At 38.0% G+C, this 19,031-nt stretch overlaps 3 protein-coding genes across 4 annotated transcripts; 2 read left to right on the top strand and 1 right to left on the bottom strand.

Moving 5' to 3' along the window:
- Positions 1-695: 695 nt before the first annotated feature.
- LOC115015541 (leucine-rich repeat LGI family member 2-like) lies at positions 696-8,809 on the top strand. Its single transcript, XM_029442950.1, is given in 10 exon segments — positions 696-751; positions 3,215-3,533; positions 3,726-3,797; positions 4,042-4,113; positions 4,363-4,434; positions 4,567-4,638; positions 5,307-5,476; positions 5,702-5,820; positions 5,822-5,867; positions 6,440-8,809. Coding segments are annotated over 9 exon segments (1,635 nt in total). The 5' UTR covers positions 696-751; positions 3,215-3,357; the 3' UTR covers positions 7,276-8,809.
- A 1,283-nt stretch (positions 8,810-10,092) lies between these two features.
- Positions 10,093-16,494, top strand: LOC115015877 (coiled-coil domain-containing protein 149-like). Of its 2 annotated transcripts, XM_029443527.1 has the most exons (13): positions 10,093-10,264; positions 11,200-11,361; positions 11,495-11,533; positions 12,014-12,121; positions 12,325-12,441; positions 12,914-13,086; positions 13,362-13,434; positions 13,570-13,654; positions 13,826-13,973; positions 14,066-14,142; positions 14,270-14,305; positions 14,603-14,665; positions 14,761-16,494. In XM_029443527.1, exons 1-13 carry the CDS (start codon positions 10,214-10,216, stop codon positions 15,321-15,323), a joined length of 1,695 nt encoding a protein of 564 aa, XP_029299387.1. In that variant the 5' UTR covers positions 10,093-10,213; the 3' UTR covers positions 15,324-16,494. The 2 variants fall into 2 exon arrangements, with proteins under 2 accessions (XP_029299387.1, XP_029299467.1); XM_029443607.1 differs by lacking the exon at positions 14,270-14,305.
- Positions 16,495-16,919: 425 nt separating this feature from the next.
- On the bottom strand, positions 16,920-18,733 carry LOC115015999 (extracellular superoxide dismutase [Cu-Zn]-like). Its single transcript, XM_029443694.1, has 2 exons — positions 18,553-18,733; positions 16,920-17,833 (listed from the first exon to the last, which is right to left on the bottom strand). The coding sequence occupies exons 1-2, from the start codon at positions 18,564-18,566 to the stop codon at positions 17,200-17,202; spliced, it is 648 nt and encodes a 215-aa protein (XP_029299554.1). The 5' UTR covers positions 18,567-18,733; the 3' UTR covers positions 16,920-17,199.
- Between the last annotated feature and the right edge of the window lie 298 nt (positions 18,734-19,031).

Here is a 19,031-nt window from a genome sequence, read left to right as displayed (position 1 = left end):
TCTTTTACTTTCAATTATTTCAATTATTAAAATGTTCTGTTTTATAAAGCCTTGTTTTAAGAGCAAGTTCGCACTCCATATACTTACACAGACAACATGATTTATTTTAAATGTTAGAGTGAGATTCATACTGATGAGTCGGATGTGATGTGAAACATTAAAACACATACAAATGAACTGATTAAAATGAGTTTTGTACCATTATGTATTAATAAACTGGCACATCAAGAATGAATGCAAACCCATTTGACACAGTTGTCCATGGTGTGCTTCAGTAAACTAGTTCAATTGCATCACCGGCCATTACAAACTCATGCTGTTCAAACCCACAGAACTTTATTTAAAATACTGAAATGGTACGCAAACATGCATAATATTGAAAACATTAGTTGGAAAAAGCTAAAATAGATCTGAATATATACAGTATGCAATAATGTCGGTCTGTATGGATTATTATAGCTGTTCCAAATCTTAAAGCTACTTGTCAAAACATTATGTCAAGGGGGTCATTTTTTACAACAATAAGAACAAACTAAATGTGCAATATGATAGATTGCTCTGGATTTATAATACATTGTGATCATAGGCTTTTTGAGTATATGCATAATTCCTCTATGATATGTTTGTGTTTCCTGTAGAATTGTGCCATCTAGCAACGGTAGTAACTTTCTGACTTCTGAGAGGGAACTGGAGACGTTTGAGAGCTTGAACACCTGCTGTGAAGCAGTAATCAGCGGGCAGACTTCTCCAGGTTACCCCCTCCCAACTTTCAAGGGTTTCATGGTTCAAAGGGTTAAAAGGTCATCTTTGGATTTGAAAGTGTCATATGTGAGCTAGTTTACTCGATGTAAGGGATTAGAGCGTTTCCCTAAACCACCAATAATGACACTTCACTTAGATAAATAAATGATCAGTGTGAATATTTAGTCTCCTTTACTGACCCACTGCTGAAGGATTTTGGTTTTAACAATTTTTACATATCACACATATAGAGAAGCAAACACATTCATATCAAAATGTTACCTCAAGAATATGATAGAGGGAAACCGGCCATATTGTTACTACTGGTACCAATTATTTTAACAAGGCCCCCTTTAAAGAGGGTTTAATAGTTAGTTGTACCAGATGGTTTACTAATAGATTTATTATCAATATCTGATCCTTAAAAGTAGCAATTTATTAACATTTAGAGCGGCAGACATATAACAAAGTAAAAAAGAAATCCGTGAATTTTAATTAATAAATCAGAAACATTTATATTATATTATTACCAAATACAACTTATAAAAAGTACAGTATCATTCTTGATGCTACCATTGGATGGCACCAAAGTAAAAATAAATCCTACACATGGGGGGAGAATATCTGTGCTGCAGCTGAATATACAGTATCTGTAAATATACAGAGTAAATATTACACCATGCCATATTGTAATAATACTAATAAGGCACTATTATTGTACCATTAAGTCTGAGCATTAGTGTTGTACTGTAATGTTGTTTAAATTGTGATCCTATTTGTGTGTTTGGTCTGCAGTCATTACTTCTTTATGCATTTCATGTTTTCAGTTGCAGTACTTTTACGTTCAGTACTTGTACAATCTTCAGTATTAGTTTAGTTTGTTTTACAACTTTATCGACAAGGAAAAGATGCTACAGACATCACAGTAGAAGCACATACTAAAATAAATTAATCATTTTCTATCTGTGTAGAGATTTTTGATCACATGATACTTGTTTCAAGTTCATCAAGTTGTACAGACATCTGAAACATGAGCAAAATGTCATAATATGGTGATGATTGTCTAGAAAGAAATAGCAGAAAGATGTTTGCCGTGGCATCCTCTGGTTTCATCTTGCACGTGTCCTGAGTGTTTCAGGGATACTCTAGCCTAAAAACAGCAATGCTATGCAAAGCCGTCATGAATTATGCCAGCAATGGCAGACATGTACGGTTGCCCCCTTCTGGCCATGGGTATTTGGTTTCACTCATGCTCATAAACTACTGGTCCTCCAGCAAAGGTCAGCACCTTGTTAGGGCCTGCTACGACAACTAACTACCCTATTGTTTGGTAAATACTTCTTTTTATGAATAATGCTGCTATGTGATATTTAGAGCAAAAATTATGTTATTCATTTTAAAACTTTATGGTCATGATTGTGGATCGCAAACCCAAAGAATCAAGTGAAACTAAGTTAATCCCATCACACATTTACACTTGTAATAGTGCAAATACTAACACTAAAAATAAAAATAATTGTAAGACAATAACCCGAAAAAGAAAAGCATTTTTTCCTGTATGTTTAAGTATGTGTGTAGTTGTGAAAGAAAAAGAAAGAAAGCAATAAATCTACCAGACAGAAAGTAATAAAAGGAATATTAACACACATAATTACTCAATATCCAATTCTCACACATCCTGTATTTTAAAGTGTGTAGGATTTGAAAATGTACAACTTGAACATAGTATGTATCCCCAGCCTGGGAGGACACACGAATGAATGAGCTAAAATCAAAACATAGATTGCACCTGGGATTTATTTTCTAAAAACAAAACCTTATACCATCAGAATAACAGATATGATCACATAAAACTCAGAACTACAAGAGACAACAGATTACTTTCCCCCTTCGTTAACAAACCTGTATACTTGGTCAGACTTGGAGTTTGTTCCATCTTTGGTTATCAGCAGCTACCCTCTAGTGGTATAATCATATAAGAGCACACATAGACCACCACTACACCAGGGACAGGCATCAGTTATATATATCCCAATAAAACTGAGCTGGAGAATGGATAGGTAACTTTAGCTTAGAGGTGAACATTTGACAAGGAGGTCAAATGTTGATGCATTAGAGAGAACAACAATAATAACATTTATGGCATTACTTGTTAATGCATTTTCCTCTTTATGGGGGGTTTCTGTACTAATGAAGTCAAAGTGCTCTGGTATGCAGCATGTATCACGTGACAACGTCTGTACGTACATTAAAAATGTGTTAATGCTGTCCATGGTGCTGAAATAACCGCTTCATAGCATTGTTGTGCTTTAGTATCGTATTGATTTCCCACTTTTTAATATCCCTTAAAAAATATATTTTTTCATATATTTACTACTTCATGTAATAGCTTCTTATTGATAAGAGTGTGTTCAACAATTTACTGACGACTCGACGTTTTTGTTTTTCCCTCCTCTGTCCGATACTGAAGCAGCCTTCCGGGTCGCAGCTGCAGCCGTATCAGCCTGTGTCAGGGGTTTCCACCAGTGCTGCATTTGGTTGTCTCCCGGGCGGGTAAAAGCTGCTGCTATCACCGACCACGGCCTTATGTACAATTATTAATGTTCAAGAGGCAACATGACATCGACTCAGCACTGGCTACTGGCCGGTTTCGCACTTCTGTGTATTTATGGAGCAGTTGAATCCAAAAGGAATTTCAAATGTCCTTCAGGATGCTCCTGCACCAAGGAGACCATCATCTGCGTCGGTACTTTACCGATCCCACGGACAATACCGAATGAGATAAACTCACTGTGAGTAACACATCGTATTTGTGGATTATCACTTCAGTAAAGCAGAAGGCAATAAATGTTGCGTTGAATGAGACAATTTACTTGCTACGCGGTGCTTCCCTGCAGAGTTGGCTCTCGGTGTGCCTGGTACAGATTGTTGAAATGTCTCAAGCCGAGTAAGACTTTGATTTGTTTGTGTTTTTTCCCCAACAGGAGCATGGTAAATGGGTCTATTTCTGAAATCACAGAAGGAATGTTTTCACTTATGCCCTCTCTTCAGCTGTTGTAAGTGTGATTTTTCTCACGTGAAACTGTCATTGATTCATGGATTAGTAAATTGACATTTCAGGGTTTAGTTGTGCAGACAGTGCAACACTCACAAACACAAAAGTAGATGGGTTTTTAATAATTCTAACTTGTTGTATATTTCTGTGTCATGGTTATTTAGAGTTAGAAAATAAGCAAAAGTGTTAGAAGACGTTTTATTTTTTTGTTTACTCGATTGAGTGGGTTTGTTTTTCCTTTACAGACTTCTTAATGCAAATTCTTTGACAACAATAAAAGACGACGCTTTCTCTGGCCTTCCACATCTAGAATATTTGTGAGTATTATTTGACAAACATATTGTAACCAGTCAAATTACATCATGTATTGTTTTGTGATTTTCTTTCTTTTTGTAAAAGTATATTCACAATTAGATGCATAATAGTTAACTTGAATATATCCCGTCTAAATCTCCAAAACTCTATAATTTACCCTCCATAATATTCTGACGTGTATCAACATCTGACATGATATACTGTATGATAATACTTTTTGATAAACTTCTATTTTGTGACTCATTAAACAGATTCATTGAAGGGAACAAGATTGAAACGATCGCCAAAAATGCCTTTCGTGGTCTGCGAGATTTGACTCATCTGTAAGTTTGTTGTCATTCTCTCAACCACACATGCAGCATCTGCAGCACCAACACCTCACAGACAGACACAGAAAGACTGAAGAAATTACAATAATGATTCATTTCTCTGGTCTCCCTGCATTTCTGGTTTAGATCGCTTGCTAATAACAACATGAGGTTTCTGCCAAGAGATCTGTTTTTTGGCTTGGATTCATTGCTGGAACTGTGAGTAAGCAGTTGTGGTGTCAGCAGTGTGTGTGTGTGTGTGTGTGTGTGTGTGTGTGTGTGTGTGTGTGTGTGTGTGTGTGTGTGTGTGTGTGTGTGTGTGTGTGTGTGTGTGTGTGTGTGTGTGTGTGTTTTTACTGCGTTCCTAAGTGAAGCTGACTCAGGCTGTGTTTTGTGTTTGGCAGCATTAAACCCCACACAAATCATATGGATAGCACAGATATGAAGTATCCGTCTCTGTTCTCCTCTATAGTGCGTTACAGTTTAAGGGAGGCTTTTAATTTTTGCAGCAATTTTTATATCTTTTAAATATAGTGATGCAAAATTACTTCGAAAGCACAACCTACTTGTAACATAAACTGTATCTAACAATCATCCACTGTCAGTTATTCTACAATACTTCATCATCAATCTAAACTAGTTACTGTATATTCTTGTTCCTGAAAAGTTGAAATTTGGAGGATTTCATTTTATCGTGCAACACGCAGCATTATTTTGTGGACTATCATGCAGTAGATGTACATTTTAATTTGATTTTGTTAAGCACTGGCTTGAGCCTTTGTGGCATCTCACTAGTTTCCTCTTGTGAATGATCAAATATGATAAAATATTTAAGTGTCATTGTTCAGTAAATATTTCAAGGTTGATGTTGTCTTGTCATACAATAGGGATCTGCGAGGCAACTCTTTCCAGTGTATTTGTGAGAACAAGTGGCTGATGATGTGGCTGAAAAACACCAATGCCACAGTATCAGATGTCTTCTGCGCAGGACCCAGTGACATGAAGGGCAAGCGGCTCAATGACCTTCCTATTCCACCGGGCGAGTGTATCTCCACAGGTAAAATTACAAGTACACTTTCAAAGGCAATTATGAATAGTCACTGGCACAGCTAAAGATTTCTTTAGAAAAATAAAGAAATCAATAAAACACACACTCACACTCACACATCCACAGTTCTGTGAGGCTGCACTTAGACACACCAGTGCCTTGAGCGAAACGCTAAGGTCAGCATGCCAATCCAAATGCTGTTGTATAATGTTTACCATGTTCACCATCTCACAGACTTTGTGCGTCATCAGTCCATTCCCATTCAGTCCATGGCAGCGGACATCTTCTTCTTCAAAGAGGACATCTACGTGGCGATGGCTGCCCCCAACTCCAACAGCTGCGTGGTCATGGAAGTGGGATCACATTGAAATGAATTTCAGGAAATTTGATAATATAACAGGTTTGACAACAACCGCCCAAAGTCTTTATTTTTTAAAGGATAAGTCTGGTGGTATTCAGTTGTTATCTTTTTGTCAGAAAATCTAATGAAAAAAACAAAAACCAAGAATGACTTGGTCCTACAAGCATGTTTTGCCTGATACAGCTTCACACTTTTTATCATTGACCTCCATTGTCTTTAAACATTTATCAAAAGCACATGTTTCTCTGGGTGACATGTTACTTCATTACAATGAACATGGGCATCAAATATGTATTAATGCACGGCTAAAAATAGTCCCCAACAAATTCACTATTTGCTACTGTAAAGTGTTTGCTGAAAACTACAGTACCCAGCATGTTTTTGGAAATACTTTTCCCATTTATAAACATTTACGTATATATTTAATTTGGTAAGTATTGAGAGACGGACTCACTCATTGTTGGTTTTGGTCTTTTTACAGGATTTGTTGACAATAACAAGAATAACTGATTTTATTGAAACTGAAATTATTAATGTAGTGTCAGTTGCTGATCAACTTTAATGTAATTTCCGGTGTTGTAGTACCACTCACCTCTTTTCTATCCCCACAGGAAAGTCTGTTGTTGGATGCAAGTCGGTTCTGATCGACAACCATGTCTTGATAATTGTTACCCAGCTCTTTGGTGGCTCCCATATTTACAAGTTTGACGATCGGCAAAACAAGTTCACAAAGTTTCAAACTATTGAGGTCTTCAACATCTCGAAGCCAAATGATATTGAGGTCTTCCAAATGGACGGCAGCTGGTACTTTGTGATCGCAGACAGCTCCAAGGCAGGTTTATCTACTCTGTACAAGTGGACCAACCAACCAGACCGCAATGAAACGGGTTTCTTCTCCTATCAGTTTCTCCACGAGTGGTTTCGTGATACAGATGCTGAGTTTGTCGAGTTGGACGGAAAGTCCTACCTCATCTTGACCAGCCGCTCTCAGTCACCTGTCATCTACCTGTGGAACAAAAGCACCCTGAAGTTCATATTTCACAGCGAAATCCCGAATGTTGACGACGTGGTGGCAGTCAAAGCTTTCCGGTTGGAGAATGAGTTGTATCTGGCCTTGACTTGCTACATCGGTGACTCCAAAGTCCTCAAGTGGGCCAATAAGCAGTTCACTGAGGTGCAGGCTCTGCCTTCTCGAGGAGCAATGATCCTCCAACCTTTCACTTTCACAGACAGGCACTACCTTGCTCTTGGCAGCGATTATACTTTCACACAAATCTACCTCTGGAATGTGGAGACCAAAACGTTCCACAAGTTCAAGGACATTTACGTGCAGTCACCCCGGTCATTTACAGCAGTGACCACTGACCGGAGGAATTTCATCTTCTCCTCCAGCTTCAAGGGCAAATCCATGGTTTTTGAAAATGTTATTGTAGATTTAAGCTTATAATTCCATGACTAAATAAGGCAAAAGTAATGACTAATCACAATATGAGTTGGCTACTCAGATCAATATTTGCGTGTACGCTATAAAGGAGTCTCAAATGGTGTATATCTTCCTTATGCAACTAGATATATCTTTCTTGGTTTGAGACAAACATCTTTGGCAGGTTTCTGCAACTCATATGCATTTCTAGCAACTATGGAGGTATGATAAGTCCCAAGTAGCCAAAGGGTGTCCATTCTGGCCATGGCTATAATCTGGCCACCCCACGAAGGTAGTAAGAAACCTATCCATTGATAAGGGTTATAAAAAAATGTAAAGCCCATTATATATGATTCCTAATGGTGCACCTGTTAGGTTGGTGTTCATTTAAAAATGAGAAGCCTGAACTTATTATTATTAATTAATATTATTTGGCCTATTGCACTGTACCAGTCAAAGTGTCGGTATGCCCGGAAAGCTGTTTATAGCTCTTACGTAAGGCCCCATTTAAAAGTCTGCTGTCATAGCGAGGGGCAAGATGTGATAATCGTTTAAAAATAGTGATGATGTCACACACTTTGAAACAGGCTCTCCTGGAAGATATTCGTGGTGTTGCACGTGGTTGTACACACGGAAAGTTCTATTGTTAAAAATAAAAACGAGAGCTCATCCCATTTTAACTTTCTCACACCCTCACACCTGGGTTTGGTTGTTGGATTGTTGGGTTCGGATATTTAAAGAAAATGTTGAATATAGCTAAAAGATTAATTTAAGTTTGAACGATGTGGGGGGAGTTGTTTGAACACCAGGCTCCGCCACTGCAAGCAAAGTTAAAAGTTACTCTAAAATGCTCTAAACTCTGAAGATAAAGTGATTTGTTTGAGACAACTGGAATAATTTATCCCACTAACTGTCATGACTGATGATTTAAATGTGCATGAAACAGGTTTTCTTCAAACACATTCTCCACATTAACACAGCTGAATGTATTAGCTAAATACTCTGAGCTTAAGACTAACTGCACTGCATTTATAACAAGCTACTGTACTAACAGAGTGCCTGATTAGTGTCAGAACTAAATATAATTTAATCCTGATTCCTATGCAAAATGTATAATACTGACTGTTGCTCTGAATTACAATCTTGTGCTGCTATATGACTTGAAATTACATTTACATGGTCTTAAGACACTACTGTGTGCCCTTTTCTTTACTGATGTTTTGATATTTTTTATGTATTGTACAGATTTAAATACAGTCTGTTTGGCTTGGAATATAAATCTTTTTCACATACATAACAATGGCATGGTGTGCAAATTAGGCCATGGTCTTTATATATAGACATCTTAAAGTAACTACATGCTAACAAGATCTGGCATGAACAGCAATATATTTTTGTTAGCATTTCAGATTTCTTGAAAAAGAAAATCCTCATGACCTACCTAGCAAACGTGTGTATATTTATTTTCAACTCTATACCTTGAAGCTACAAAGCTACATCAACAGCCTTCTATGTAAGAATGAGTCTGTGTAAATGCATTAAAGAACATTTAACCACATGTATTGTATTCATCTGTGTTTCACTCTGTCCTCCACTCTTGGCGAACGTACAGACTATGAAATGTGTCCATAAAGCAAAGACAAAGTGCCTCAGACAGCGTGTTTGAAATTGATAGTGCTGTCAGCATCTGGCGTCTGACACAGCATTTTTCTTTCAACTGCAACAGAGGACAAAATCATGAATATCATCATCATCATCTGTAATTATTTTCATTCAGTGTTGAGGGAGGATGTGATTGATGCCACTTTAAAAGCCTCTTGAGATAAACTCTTGTCAAATCTCTCCCCACTTGCTCCCCAGACTTTGTTGTTCTGTGCAAATCACGGCTGCCAAGTAGCCTAAATATGTTTTCTGTGCATTATGTACTATCAACAGCAGCGGTTATTTACTGAATAATCTTGATGTGTGTGCATTCGCCACATACTCGAAAAATATGTCACCCACATTATTGTAATCATTATCAAAAATGATTTGAATGAAATAGCCTGATGCTACGGCTATGTGATATGATTTTTTGACATGTAGAAATGGGGGAGAGAGGGAGGGGTATTATATAATACGCAGCGAGGCCAGAATTGAACCCGGGATGTTGCGTTCATATGGTGTGCACTGTAACCACCCGGCTAACAAGGCCCTCCACTAGTCATGTTTATTTACAAGTGTCTATAATTGCAGTTTCATGAATGTATTAAACGATTGGTTGGCATATGAGAGTCAGTTAATACCCTGAAAGTTAAAATACAATAATAGATCCCCTAAAATACTTTCCAAACCTTCACACTTACCACATTTATTATTTGTGAATCTGTTGATTTATAAAAAATAAAAAATAAAACTTAATTTTTAAGGACTGATTAAGGCTACTGGTTTGTTTTGCATTTGATGAGCCATTAAACAAAAAAATATAAACAAAAAGCATTTGTCAGGCGTCAATAATCGGTTTATCGTTGTTGTGCATCAAGAGCCTACAAAAAGCCTTAATTGCATCCAAGTAATTTATGCCACAAAATGCACCAAACATGGATTTTGTAATATTAAATCAATAGATAAGGCATTATGAAATATATTATAACCCAAATAAATAAAGACAATAAATGTAATAAATGGTTAAATATTAAAACACATGTTTACAACTCATTCTTTGTAATAATGTAGCTCTCCATACAAAGATACTAGGTCTCCGTTGCCATTATGTGCTTAGTTCCCAATTTTACGATGGTTTCCAAATGCATCGTGACGCTTCTCTGACGTCCGAGACGAACGGAAGTGATGTAGCTCCTGTTCCTCGATCAGCTAATCCGTTTTGATGAGTCTCTAAATCTGATCACAACATAGTGATGCTTTTTTGAAGCTCACCTTGCGTCATTAATAATATTTTTTTTTTCCTGCAGTGCGCAGCGAGATGGATCCGTCCAGGAGGAGCGAGAGCGACTGGCAGGGGCTGGTCAACGAGGTGAGACTGGAAAGACGCAGAGAGGAGCGTGAGAATAAACTCACTATAATAACCTCCACTCATGTTTGTGCACCCAAACTATCACATTGTCGGTATCGTTTCACAAATGCCGTGTGTCGCTTTGTGCACCCACAGACAGTTAAAGATGTTGTTCAGATTAAACAGAGTAAAGAGGATTAAATCTCAGCTGCTTTCGTTTCTCTCAGCCTTTAGATAAGGAAGTATATGTTTTTCTTCCCTCCTTGTACCTGCAGAGCCTGGTGTCATGCAAAGATAGTGACACATGCAGTACAATTATATTCACCAGACTGCTGGTGTATTTACTTTTTTTACTACAGATGATCTGTCACAATCAATACATTTAAATGACAGCGTGTAAGATCACCCTCATGTACCTGTTTTACACATTTCTATTACTGTGTATTTTTACTAACGGTACCGTTTTATTTTGGGATATTTTTGTTACATATCATGAAGAATGATACAAAACTTTGTTGTATATATTATAAGCCATTTTTGTACCAGAATGATTCTAAAACACAACTTTAACAAGTGTATGTCTCCAACGATTATTCAATTTAGTCGATCAACAGAACATTAATGGACAACAGCCCTGATAATTGATTAATCAATCGTCGAGCAATAATGCCAAAACATTAATGAGAATCAGCTGCTTCTCTTTTATATTATTGCAAAAATAATATCTCTGGTTTTTCTGGGAAATTGTGTTTGGCAAACATAACAAGAATAATATAAATAATCTTTATTTACAAAAGGGACTTTCTGACCTTAACAGATGTCATGATAGAAATCAACTTCAGAAGGTCTCATGTGGTTATTGTGATATAAATGATTTTGCATTATTCAATATTCACGTAACGATGCTTTTAACTTTTTTTCTCTCTCTCTTGTAAAACTTTTCTTCTTGCATGCAGTTCCTCATTTGTAAGCGGAAGTTGGAGAGTAAGAAAGAAGCTCTTCTGATTCTGTCGAAAGAGCTGGACACCTGCCAGCAGGAGAGGGACCAGTACCAACTGATGGCCAACCAGCTCCGTGAGCGACACCAAGGACTCAAGAAGAAGTACAGAGAGCTCATTGTAAGCTGAACCAGTACAGTCGTAAAGATGCATCTTGAGCGCTATACTAGGCAGAAAAATATAGAATAAAAAATGCCATTGTCCACTAATAAATGTTTGAGATGTTGCATTAAATGTTTGTTTTCATTTACAGGACGGAGATCCCTCTCTACCTCCTGAGAAAAGGAATCAAGTAAGTGATTAGAGCCTGCAGATGTTCTTTGTGCATCTCACTAAAATGCTCCTTAAGAGGAACAGCTCCTTAAAATTGCATTTTGCAGCTTTACACAAAGGCTCTAAATGGCTAAAAGTAAGCAGACTAATACCCAGAATTAAATTATGTGTACACAATGTGCTTGGGTTTATGAACGAGTCTTTAAGTTGTATCACAGTATTCAACCCAGGTGAGTTCAGCTGTCTCCGGGCGGAACATCTTTGCTTTGTATACAGTTTAGTAAAACAAACCAACATTGCTGCCGTTGTACGAAACAACCCTCTCTTTTTACTTGGGCATGAAGGACACATTTATCTTTTTAGATTAAAAGATGGGGGAATATTTACATATTTCTTGTTCTGTACAGATTTAATTGTCAATCGTGGATATAGTCATGTAACAGCTGAATGACGTCTGTGTGATCTAGCTCATGTGACTTCACATGCATGTCTTCTTCAGGTGAATTTAGCCCAGTTACTGAGAGACTCCAGAGAGAAAAGCAGTCACCTTTCTGATGAGGTGAGGGAGCTGAAACAACGACTGGTGGAAGCTCAAGGTGATAACAAGGTACCATGACATACTGTGCACTATACCGAAATATGTGTGTCTTGCATATATCTCCAACAATTGGCAGTTATGAATCAATTTATCTGATTTAAGTGAGCATTCAAGTTTCTTTTGAATGCAAAGAAGTTAATCAGATTAAATAAAGCAGAATCACATATTGTAAAACTGAGCTAATGTACCCGGGTCTCTCTCTGTCCCAACAGCTTCTACGAATGACCATCACCAAACAGAGGCTTGGAGACGAGGAGGTCGGCACTCGACACTTTCCTGCTCATGAACGAGAGGATCTGGTCAAACAGTTAGAGCGAGCCGGAGAGCAGGTGAGACTGTTTATTTGTTTTTAAATGCAACAATTCAGGCTGTTCAGGTGACGTTCAGTTAATGGCTTGTGATTGAAAGCATCGTTGCGTTCATCCTGTCAACACATACAGTCAGTGGTAGAGGAAGTATTCAGTTCCTACTTTAAAAATAATAATTATTACTGTAAAAAATCCTAAAATAAAAGTCCTGCATTTAAAATATAACTTAAGTAAAATGTCCTCCAGTTGTTAAAAAACAGTCAATGCAGAAAAATAAAAACTCTAAATTATTTTTAAATGAATTAAATAATTGGGACAAAGTAAGTACCTCACATTTGTACTTGAGTAAATGTACTTAGTTCCATTCCAGCACTGCATACAGTATATATATGTTACATCATTATAACAACAAATGTACACAACTTTAAGTTAGTATTAGTGTTTGTAAAATCACAGTTCCTGTACTTACACTGTGTGTTTTGTGTCTCTGTAGAACGAGGATCTGGAGCACAGCGTGAAGTCGCTCACTGACGAGCTTCAGGACGTACGAGCAGAGCGCGACGTGTTTCAGCAGAAGGCTCATCGGCTCAATTTGGAAATTAACCACATCCTGGGCAATGATGAGATACGCATTTTAGACGTAGATGCACTCTGCATGGAGAACAGGTTGGTTACTCTTTTTTTAAATTATATTTTATCGGTGCCTCACTGTTAGAAATATATGAGCATCTGCAATTACTCCACAGTTTAAGGAACAATCTCTAAGTTTTGCATGAGTCTAGCATGCTGTTGAAACACTACTACTCCTTGACTAGTTCAATTAAAGTATGCATATTTATATCGGATGATGCATGTATGTTTATTTAGCTGTAAAATAAAAGAGGTTACAACATAATGATATTTGGATTTTACTGATTCTTCTGATCAAAATAATCTTTCAGGTATCTGCATGAACGGTTCTGTCAACTTCAAGAAGAAATTCACTTGCTCAAAACAAACCTGGTGAAGTACAAGGTAGCTAATTAGTTTGATTTACTCCTTCAGTTATATTTAAAATATTTGAATCATTTTTTAACAGCCACTTAACTTATATGTTCCTCTCAAATACAAAACTCTCATGCGCTTCATAATGCTTTTCACTGTTTGCAGAGCGCACTGGACTGCAGGAAAACTTCTAAAATATGTGGAAAACCCAACAGTAGTGCACTGACTGGGGTGCTCTCTGCTAAACAAGGTCAGAAGGATCAAATATTTAACAAACCCTCACTTCAGTATGTGTAGTGTCACAAAATGCCATGTAAACATTTACACAAGCGTTGAAGAAATGGACGTTTTTATAAACCCTTCATTTGCAGACAGCATAATATGGTGTCTGCTTAAACTGTGACTAATGATATGTGTGCAGTGAAGGAATTGTTACTGTCTGAAGAGAACGGCTGCAGTTTGCCGGTGACTCCTCAGTCCATCTCAGACCTCAAGTCACTCGCCACAGCTCTGCTGGAAACCATCCACGAGAAGAACATGGTGATTCAGCACCAACGCCAAATCAACAAGTACTCCATCTCATACTTCACACTCTCTATTTATACACTCTCATTTGTGCATTACAAAATGTGCAAATGTGTTGTGTGCTTTTTATCGTTAGGATCCTTGGAAATCGAGTAGCAGAGCTGGAGAAGAAACTAAAAACATTAGAAATGTCTGGATTATGGAGCCTGCCAGGTGAACATCAGAATCTTAATGTAGTGAGACTTTTGTGTTTCATTGAAGCTTGTATTCTACTTACTGTTTACAATAATGTTACATTCCTTTTCCTATCTTCTGTCCTTTTGCTTCTTGCTACCTGGAGGCCTGACTTATAATGTGTCTCTGGGAATATATGGAAGTATGTTCCTCTCACTTCCTCCTTCTACGTTTCAACCTTTTGAACTTCATCTTCTTCCATTACTTCTCATTTCTACCCACTTTTAAGTAGTGATACAGTAGAGCAAGACGTACTCAGATAAATAGCTGATAAAGTAGCAAAAATATGGAATCACTCAAGTTAAATACAAGAACCTTAAAAATTGTACTTAATTACAGTACTTGAGGAAATGTATTTAGTTATTTTCCACCGCTGCATACAGCTGAACTTCGACTGTTTTTATTAAGGCTTACTTTGAATAATGTTCTGTCATAATAGGAGGAAAAGACCCCATCATCCTCAATACTCAGCAGGCTGAGTCAGAGTCTCCTGCGCAGGAAGGTGAGTGTTCAATGTGACTTAAACTTCTGTCAGTGTAAACCATCTATCTTTCTGTGTTGGTGACATTTTATTTCTTAAATCTTTTATTCCAACAGGTGACGAAGAGTCAGAAGAAATATCCGTCGATCAGCAGAGCTCTGCAGAAGTCCCAATCCAAGAGAGTGGACCACCAGCTGGGTCAGGTGAGGAAGAGGAGCTTCTTGAGGAGACACCATCGGCATCCAGCGAGGAGACGTGCCAACCGAACCTCTCGTACCAGTCAGCTGAGGAAGAGCCAGTCAGCCCTCAGATACAAACACCAGGCAGTGAAGAGTGTCATGACAGCGGCCAATCACAGGTCACAACTGATGTCATGAGTCAAGGGTCAAAAGAAGAAGAAGAGGAGTGTGTGAGTCATTCCTCTCCCACACAACATCCGTCAGACCTCTTACAGCAAACTTTAGAGAACTCTGACCCCACAGGAGGAAGAGAGGATGAGTCGGATGAATGCACTGAAGGGGTGGAGACTGAAAACACGGAGTGTATTATAACAGTGGAAAACATCAATAGCACAATAACCACCGCTGCAAGTTCTGACGAAGAGCAGGCTGATGTCCAGTCAAACCAGCAGACTGAGCTTTCAGAAGGGACAGATGCTTGTGTTAGTCAGGGAATGTGAAGTCGTACATGAGCCGCTCACATGTTGCAGAGCATCAGGAGAAATCCTCATAAGGAATGATAATGAAAACACTATCGAGTTGTTATGATTGACAGATGGTGAAACACAATTATTGGGACACTACAACTGTCAACTCTCAGTAACTGATTATCTTATTTGTGCTTTCACTTGATCCATTTCAAGTCTCAAAGAATGTCGAAACCCGAAGATAACACCCATATGTGATTGTTGAACAATATGCATCTATAAACAGCCTCCACAAACATTTTTGGAACACATTTAGGCAGAGATTCGCTCCCATTCAGCCAGACGAGCAGTAGGTTGAGGTTGGGCAATAAGGCCTGCCTCACAGTTCACTTAATCCAAAAGGTGTTGGATGGGTTTGAAGTCAGAACATGGCGCATGACAGTCAAGTTCTTCCACACTGTCATGTTGAAACAGGACACGGTTATTCCCAAACTGTGGAGAAACTGATTTGTTGATTTAAAAAGTAACAAACTAAAGGGCTGTAGAATGTGGGTGAAAGGGTTCACAAAATGTGATGATTTAGATTGTTCTGCATTTGATGGATACAGTTTCAGTCTTTGTACATTTACTTAAGAGTGAATAAGAATTCAACAGTGAAGGAGAATGTAATTTGTAACATGTCTAATGTTGACCCCGATTCAGATGTCACACAAATGAAAATCAAAAAAGGGACAAAGTGCAGTTGACCATAAACAAAGATGTGATGTTGCTTAGCAATGAATTCTCCTATATTTCTACCTCCGTCCACGCTTCCCCCTCGACATTAAGGAAACACCTTATTGATCACTACGTCAATGTTTAAGCTAAGCTTTATAGTGTTTCTTCACACAAAATACATTAGTTTTCTTATCACAAAATGATCAAGCTATATAAAATGCATTGCTGCATGACAAGATAATGGCACTCTAACCCATGCCATTAATTATTTGACAGCAAATATTTGATTTACAAGAATTTGTCAATTGACTGAACAAACATCTTAGTTAAGAAAACATTTCCATAACTAATCTAAGCCACAACATGTAGTATTACCAGCACTGACGTCTCGGTTGTGTTTTTGTAGTGAAATATTAATTCACTAGATAATTACACAAAGCCATGTGTATTTGTTGAATGTGTACAAAATAAATGATTTTCACCTGCTGGTTTGTTGTAACTGGAATAATATGTTTTAAGTATAGAATCCAAAATGAGTCCTGAAGGTCAAGCTTAATGCTGTTTATTATGCACATGCAATACAGGTTTTAAAGCTACATGCTAATGCATGCAGGTGTAATGTTTACCATCTTAGTACAGCATATTAGCATGCTAACATTGGCTAAATAGGACAAACACTACGTGCATTTTAGGCTGATGGGAATGTTTTACTACTTTGGTCATAAACCAAAACAGTAGATCATTTGAACAGATGATGGCGCTAGAGGAAAAGTCAGAGGCTCACCAAGACCACTTCCTCTAAGAACCATGACTGTACCGCATTGTGAAATCAGTAACTTTGGACTGCTTGTGGTGCAAAAGTAGTTGGAAAGCTTCATTCATGGATATTTGTACCAAATGTCACAATCCACACAACAGTTGATATTTAGTCTGGACCAAAGTGGACTGATGATGCAACCCTGCTGCTTGCATGGCTAAAAGAAATGTAATATCTGAATTATATTTTACTTTAAGCATTTTAGGAAAACTCTTTAAAGTTCGAGCACACCAATTCTTAAGGCAAGTTTCCACCATTTTTGAGCAGCCACTGTTGAATGTTTGGAGAAAGAGGATTTAATTAGTTTTTTATTTGTATTAGTTTCAGGAATACAATGGATACAAGGAATGAATAAAGCCAAAACTGTAAATTGACCTATATGTCACTATTGAAAGGCTGCCGCATATACTTCTTATAGTTAATATTCCAGAGGGTGGGGGAGGAAATCCCAATAATGCAGCAGCCAAGCCTCTGGCCTGCGTTTCCATGCAGCAGACTCCCGGGGTCTCCACCAAGCCCCAAGTCGTCAGTCTTCTCGTGGACCACCACCGCTCTGCCAATCACAGACTGCCCACTGAACAGTGTTGCCTCAGACGCCATCATCCTCACTCTTCCTTCCTGGGGGTCAAAGTTACCAAAGTCCCCAGGGTGGCCAGGGTGATTTACAGCATGTGGATTGTAGTGGCCGCCAGTGGAGCCACATCCCCCGCTCAGGTCTCCATACTGATGGATGTGCATCGCTCTTGAAAGACTTGGTTTGGGGAAGCCATTGAACCGAAAGAGGACTTTGAGTTCCCCCTGAGGATAATCCTGCTTAAACAGCACCACACCAGACACTTTGGGCAGGCCGTCAGGTAGTGAGGAGCTGGGTCTCATTTTGCAGGCTGCATACAGAGTACCATTGTACTGCGAGACCTCCAGTGGAGCCAAAGTGCCTGTGTCAGCTGAGACGCAGTGTGGACAGCCTGCCAGCAGAACCAACAGTGCTGCTCCCAATATGCTCATCGACCTGAAATATATTAAAATTATTAGAGTGCCTTATATTTATAAACTCAAGTTTCGCATGATAATTAGTTAAGTAAAATTGGTAACATAAAAGCAATTTGCTTCAGGTAAAAGTCCCACATTACTTAATAAAAAGGAGTCCGGGATTATTATAACTAATTAACATATAGAAGGTGGAGCTCATTTGAGCTACTTTCTATACAGTTGAGTGGTTTAATCTATTAATATGCTCACATAATCATAAGTTTTGTATATAAAATCTGCAAAGTAATTATAGAATATGAGATGGATATAAAAAGATTCATCCATGTACCTTCGTATTTAATATTTCCCCTTACAATGTAGTGAAGTAGTAAAACATTTTTTTAAAGTTAAGTACACAAGTACTTGAAAAGTGCATTTTAGTGGGCTTTCACCCACTAGTTTAATAAAAATATAAATAAAAGTTAGCCTACAATTTCCCTAAAGTAAAAAGTAGTCTAGCACAAATGTTAAGCTCCAGTTCCTCAAAATAAATCCCCAGTATTCGAGTGACTGTTACTTTTCAACTCTTATTGCCATGCCGTTGTCAAACATATCAAACTCCTTAGCCATATTGACATAAATGCACACAATAAAAGATTGTCTGTACAGTTTATTTACTCTGAAAAACAAGCTAAATGAAGCGTACACACAGTTTCTATCACTACACAAACATAATGTCGCAGCCTAAAGTCGACTTACCCGTGTAGACGCATGTTGAGCACAAACAAACCGCTGCAAAAACTAAAACTTCACAGTCTTCACTTTTGATAAACTGTTGCTCGTCTGACAAAATATGTCATAAAAGTCTTGTACAAGCGTGCCAGTAGTAGGCGTTGTTTGCTAAGGGTGGAGCAGAGGTCTTCGTCTTTTCATTGTTTTCTCCAGACGTGCAGCTGGACCTGATTATTTCATCTCCTGTGCTGTTAATTAGCCACGGCTGTTTTAAAACCTTCAGATACACTTTAGGTGAAGTCAAAATAAGAGAACTTTAGGTAACGTTATCTGAAGGTTACCTGTTTGCTGGGATATTTTTCAAGACACTGATGGTTTGATGTTATATTCACGTCAATAAAAAAACGGATTCAGCTTTTTTGGCCAGATATGACAAATAATTTGACTCTGTTTCTGCTGCTCTCAACATAGCCTACTTATAAAGAAATAGAAATACAAGAACAACG

This window comes from Cottoperca gobio, chromosome 1 (assembly GCF_900634415.1).
Source record: "Cottoperca gobio chromosome 1, fCotGob3.1, whole genome shotgun sequence".
NCBI classification, from domain to species: domain Eukaryota; kingdom Metazoa; phylum Chordata; class Actinopteri; order Perciformes; family Bovichtidae; genus Cottoperca; species Cottoperca gobio.
Note: the sequence above shows the minus strand (reverse complement) of the source record. Positions and strands in the feature narration are given on the sequence as shown.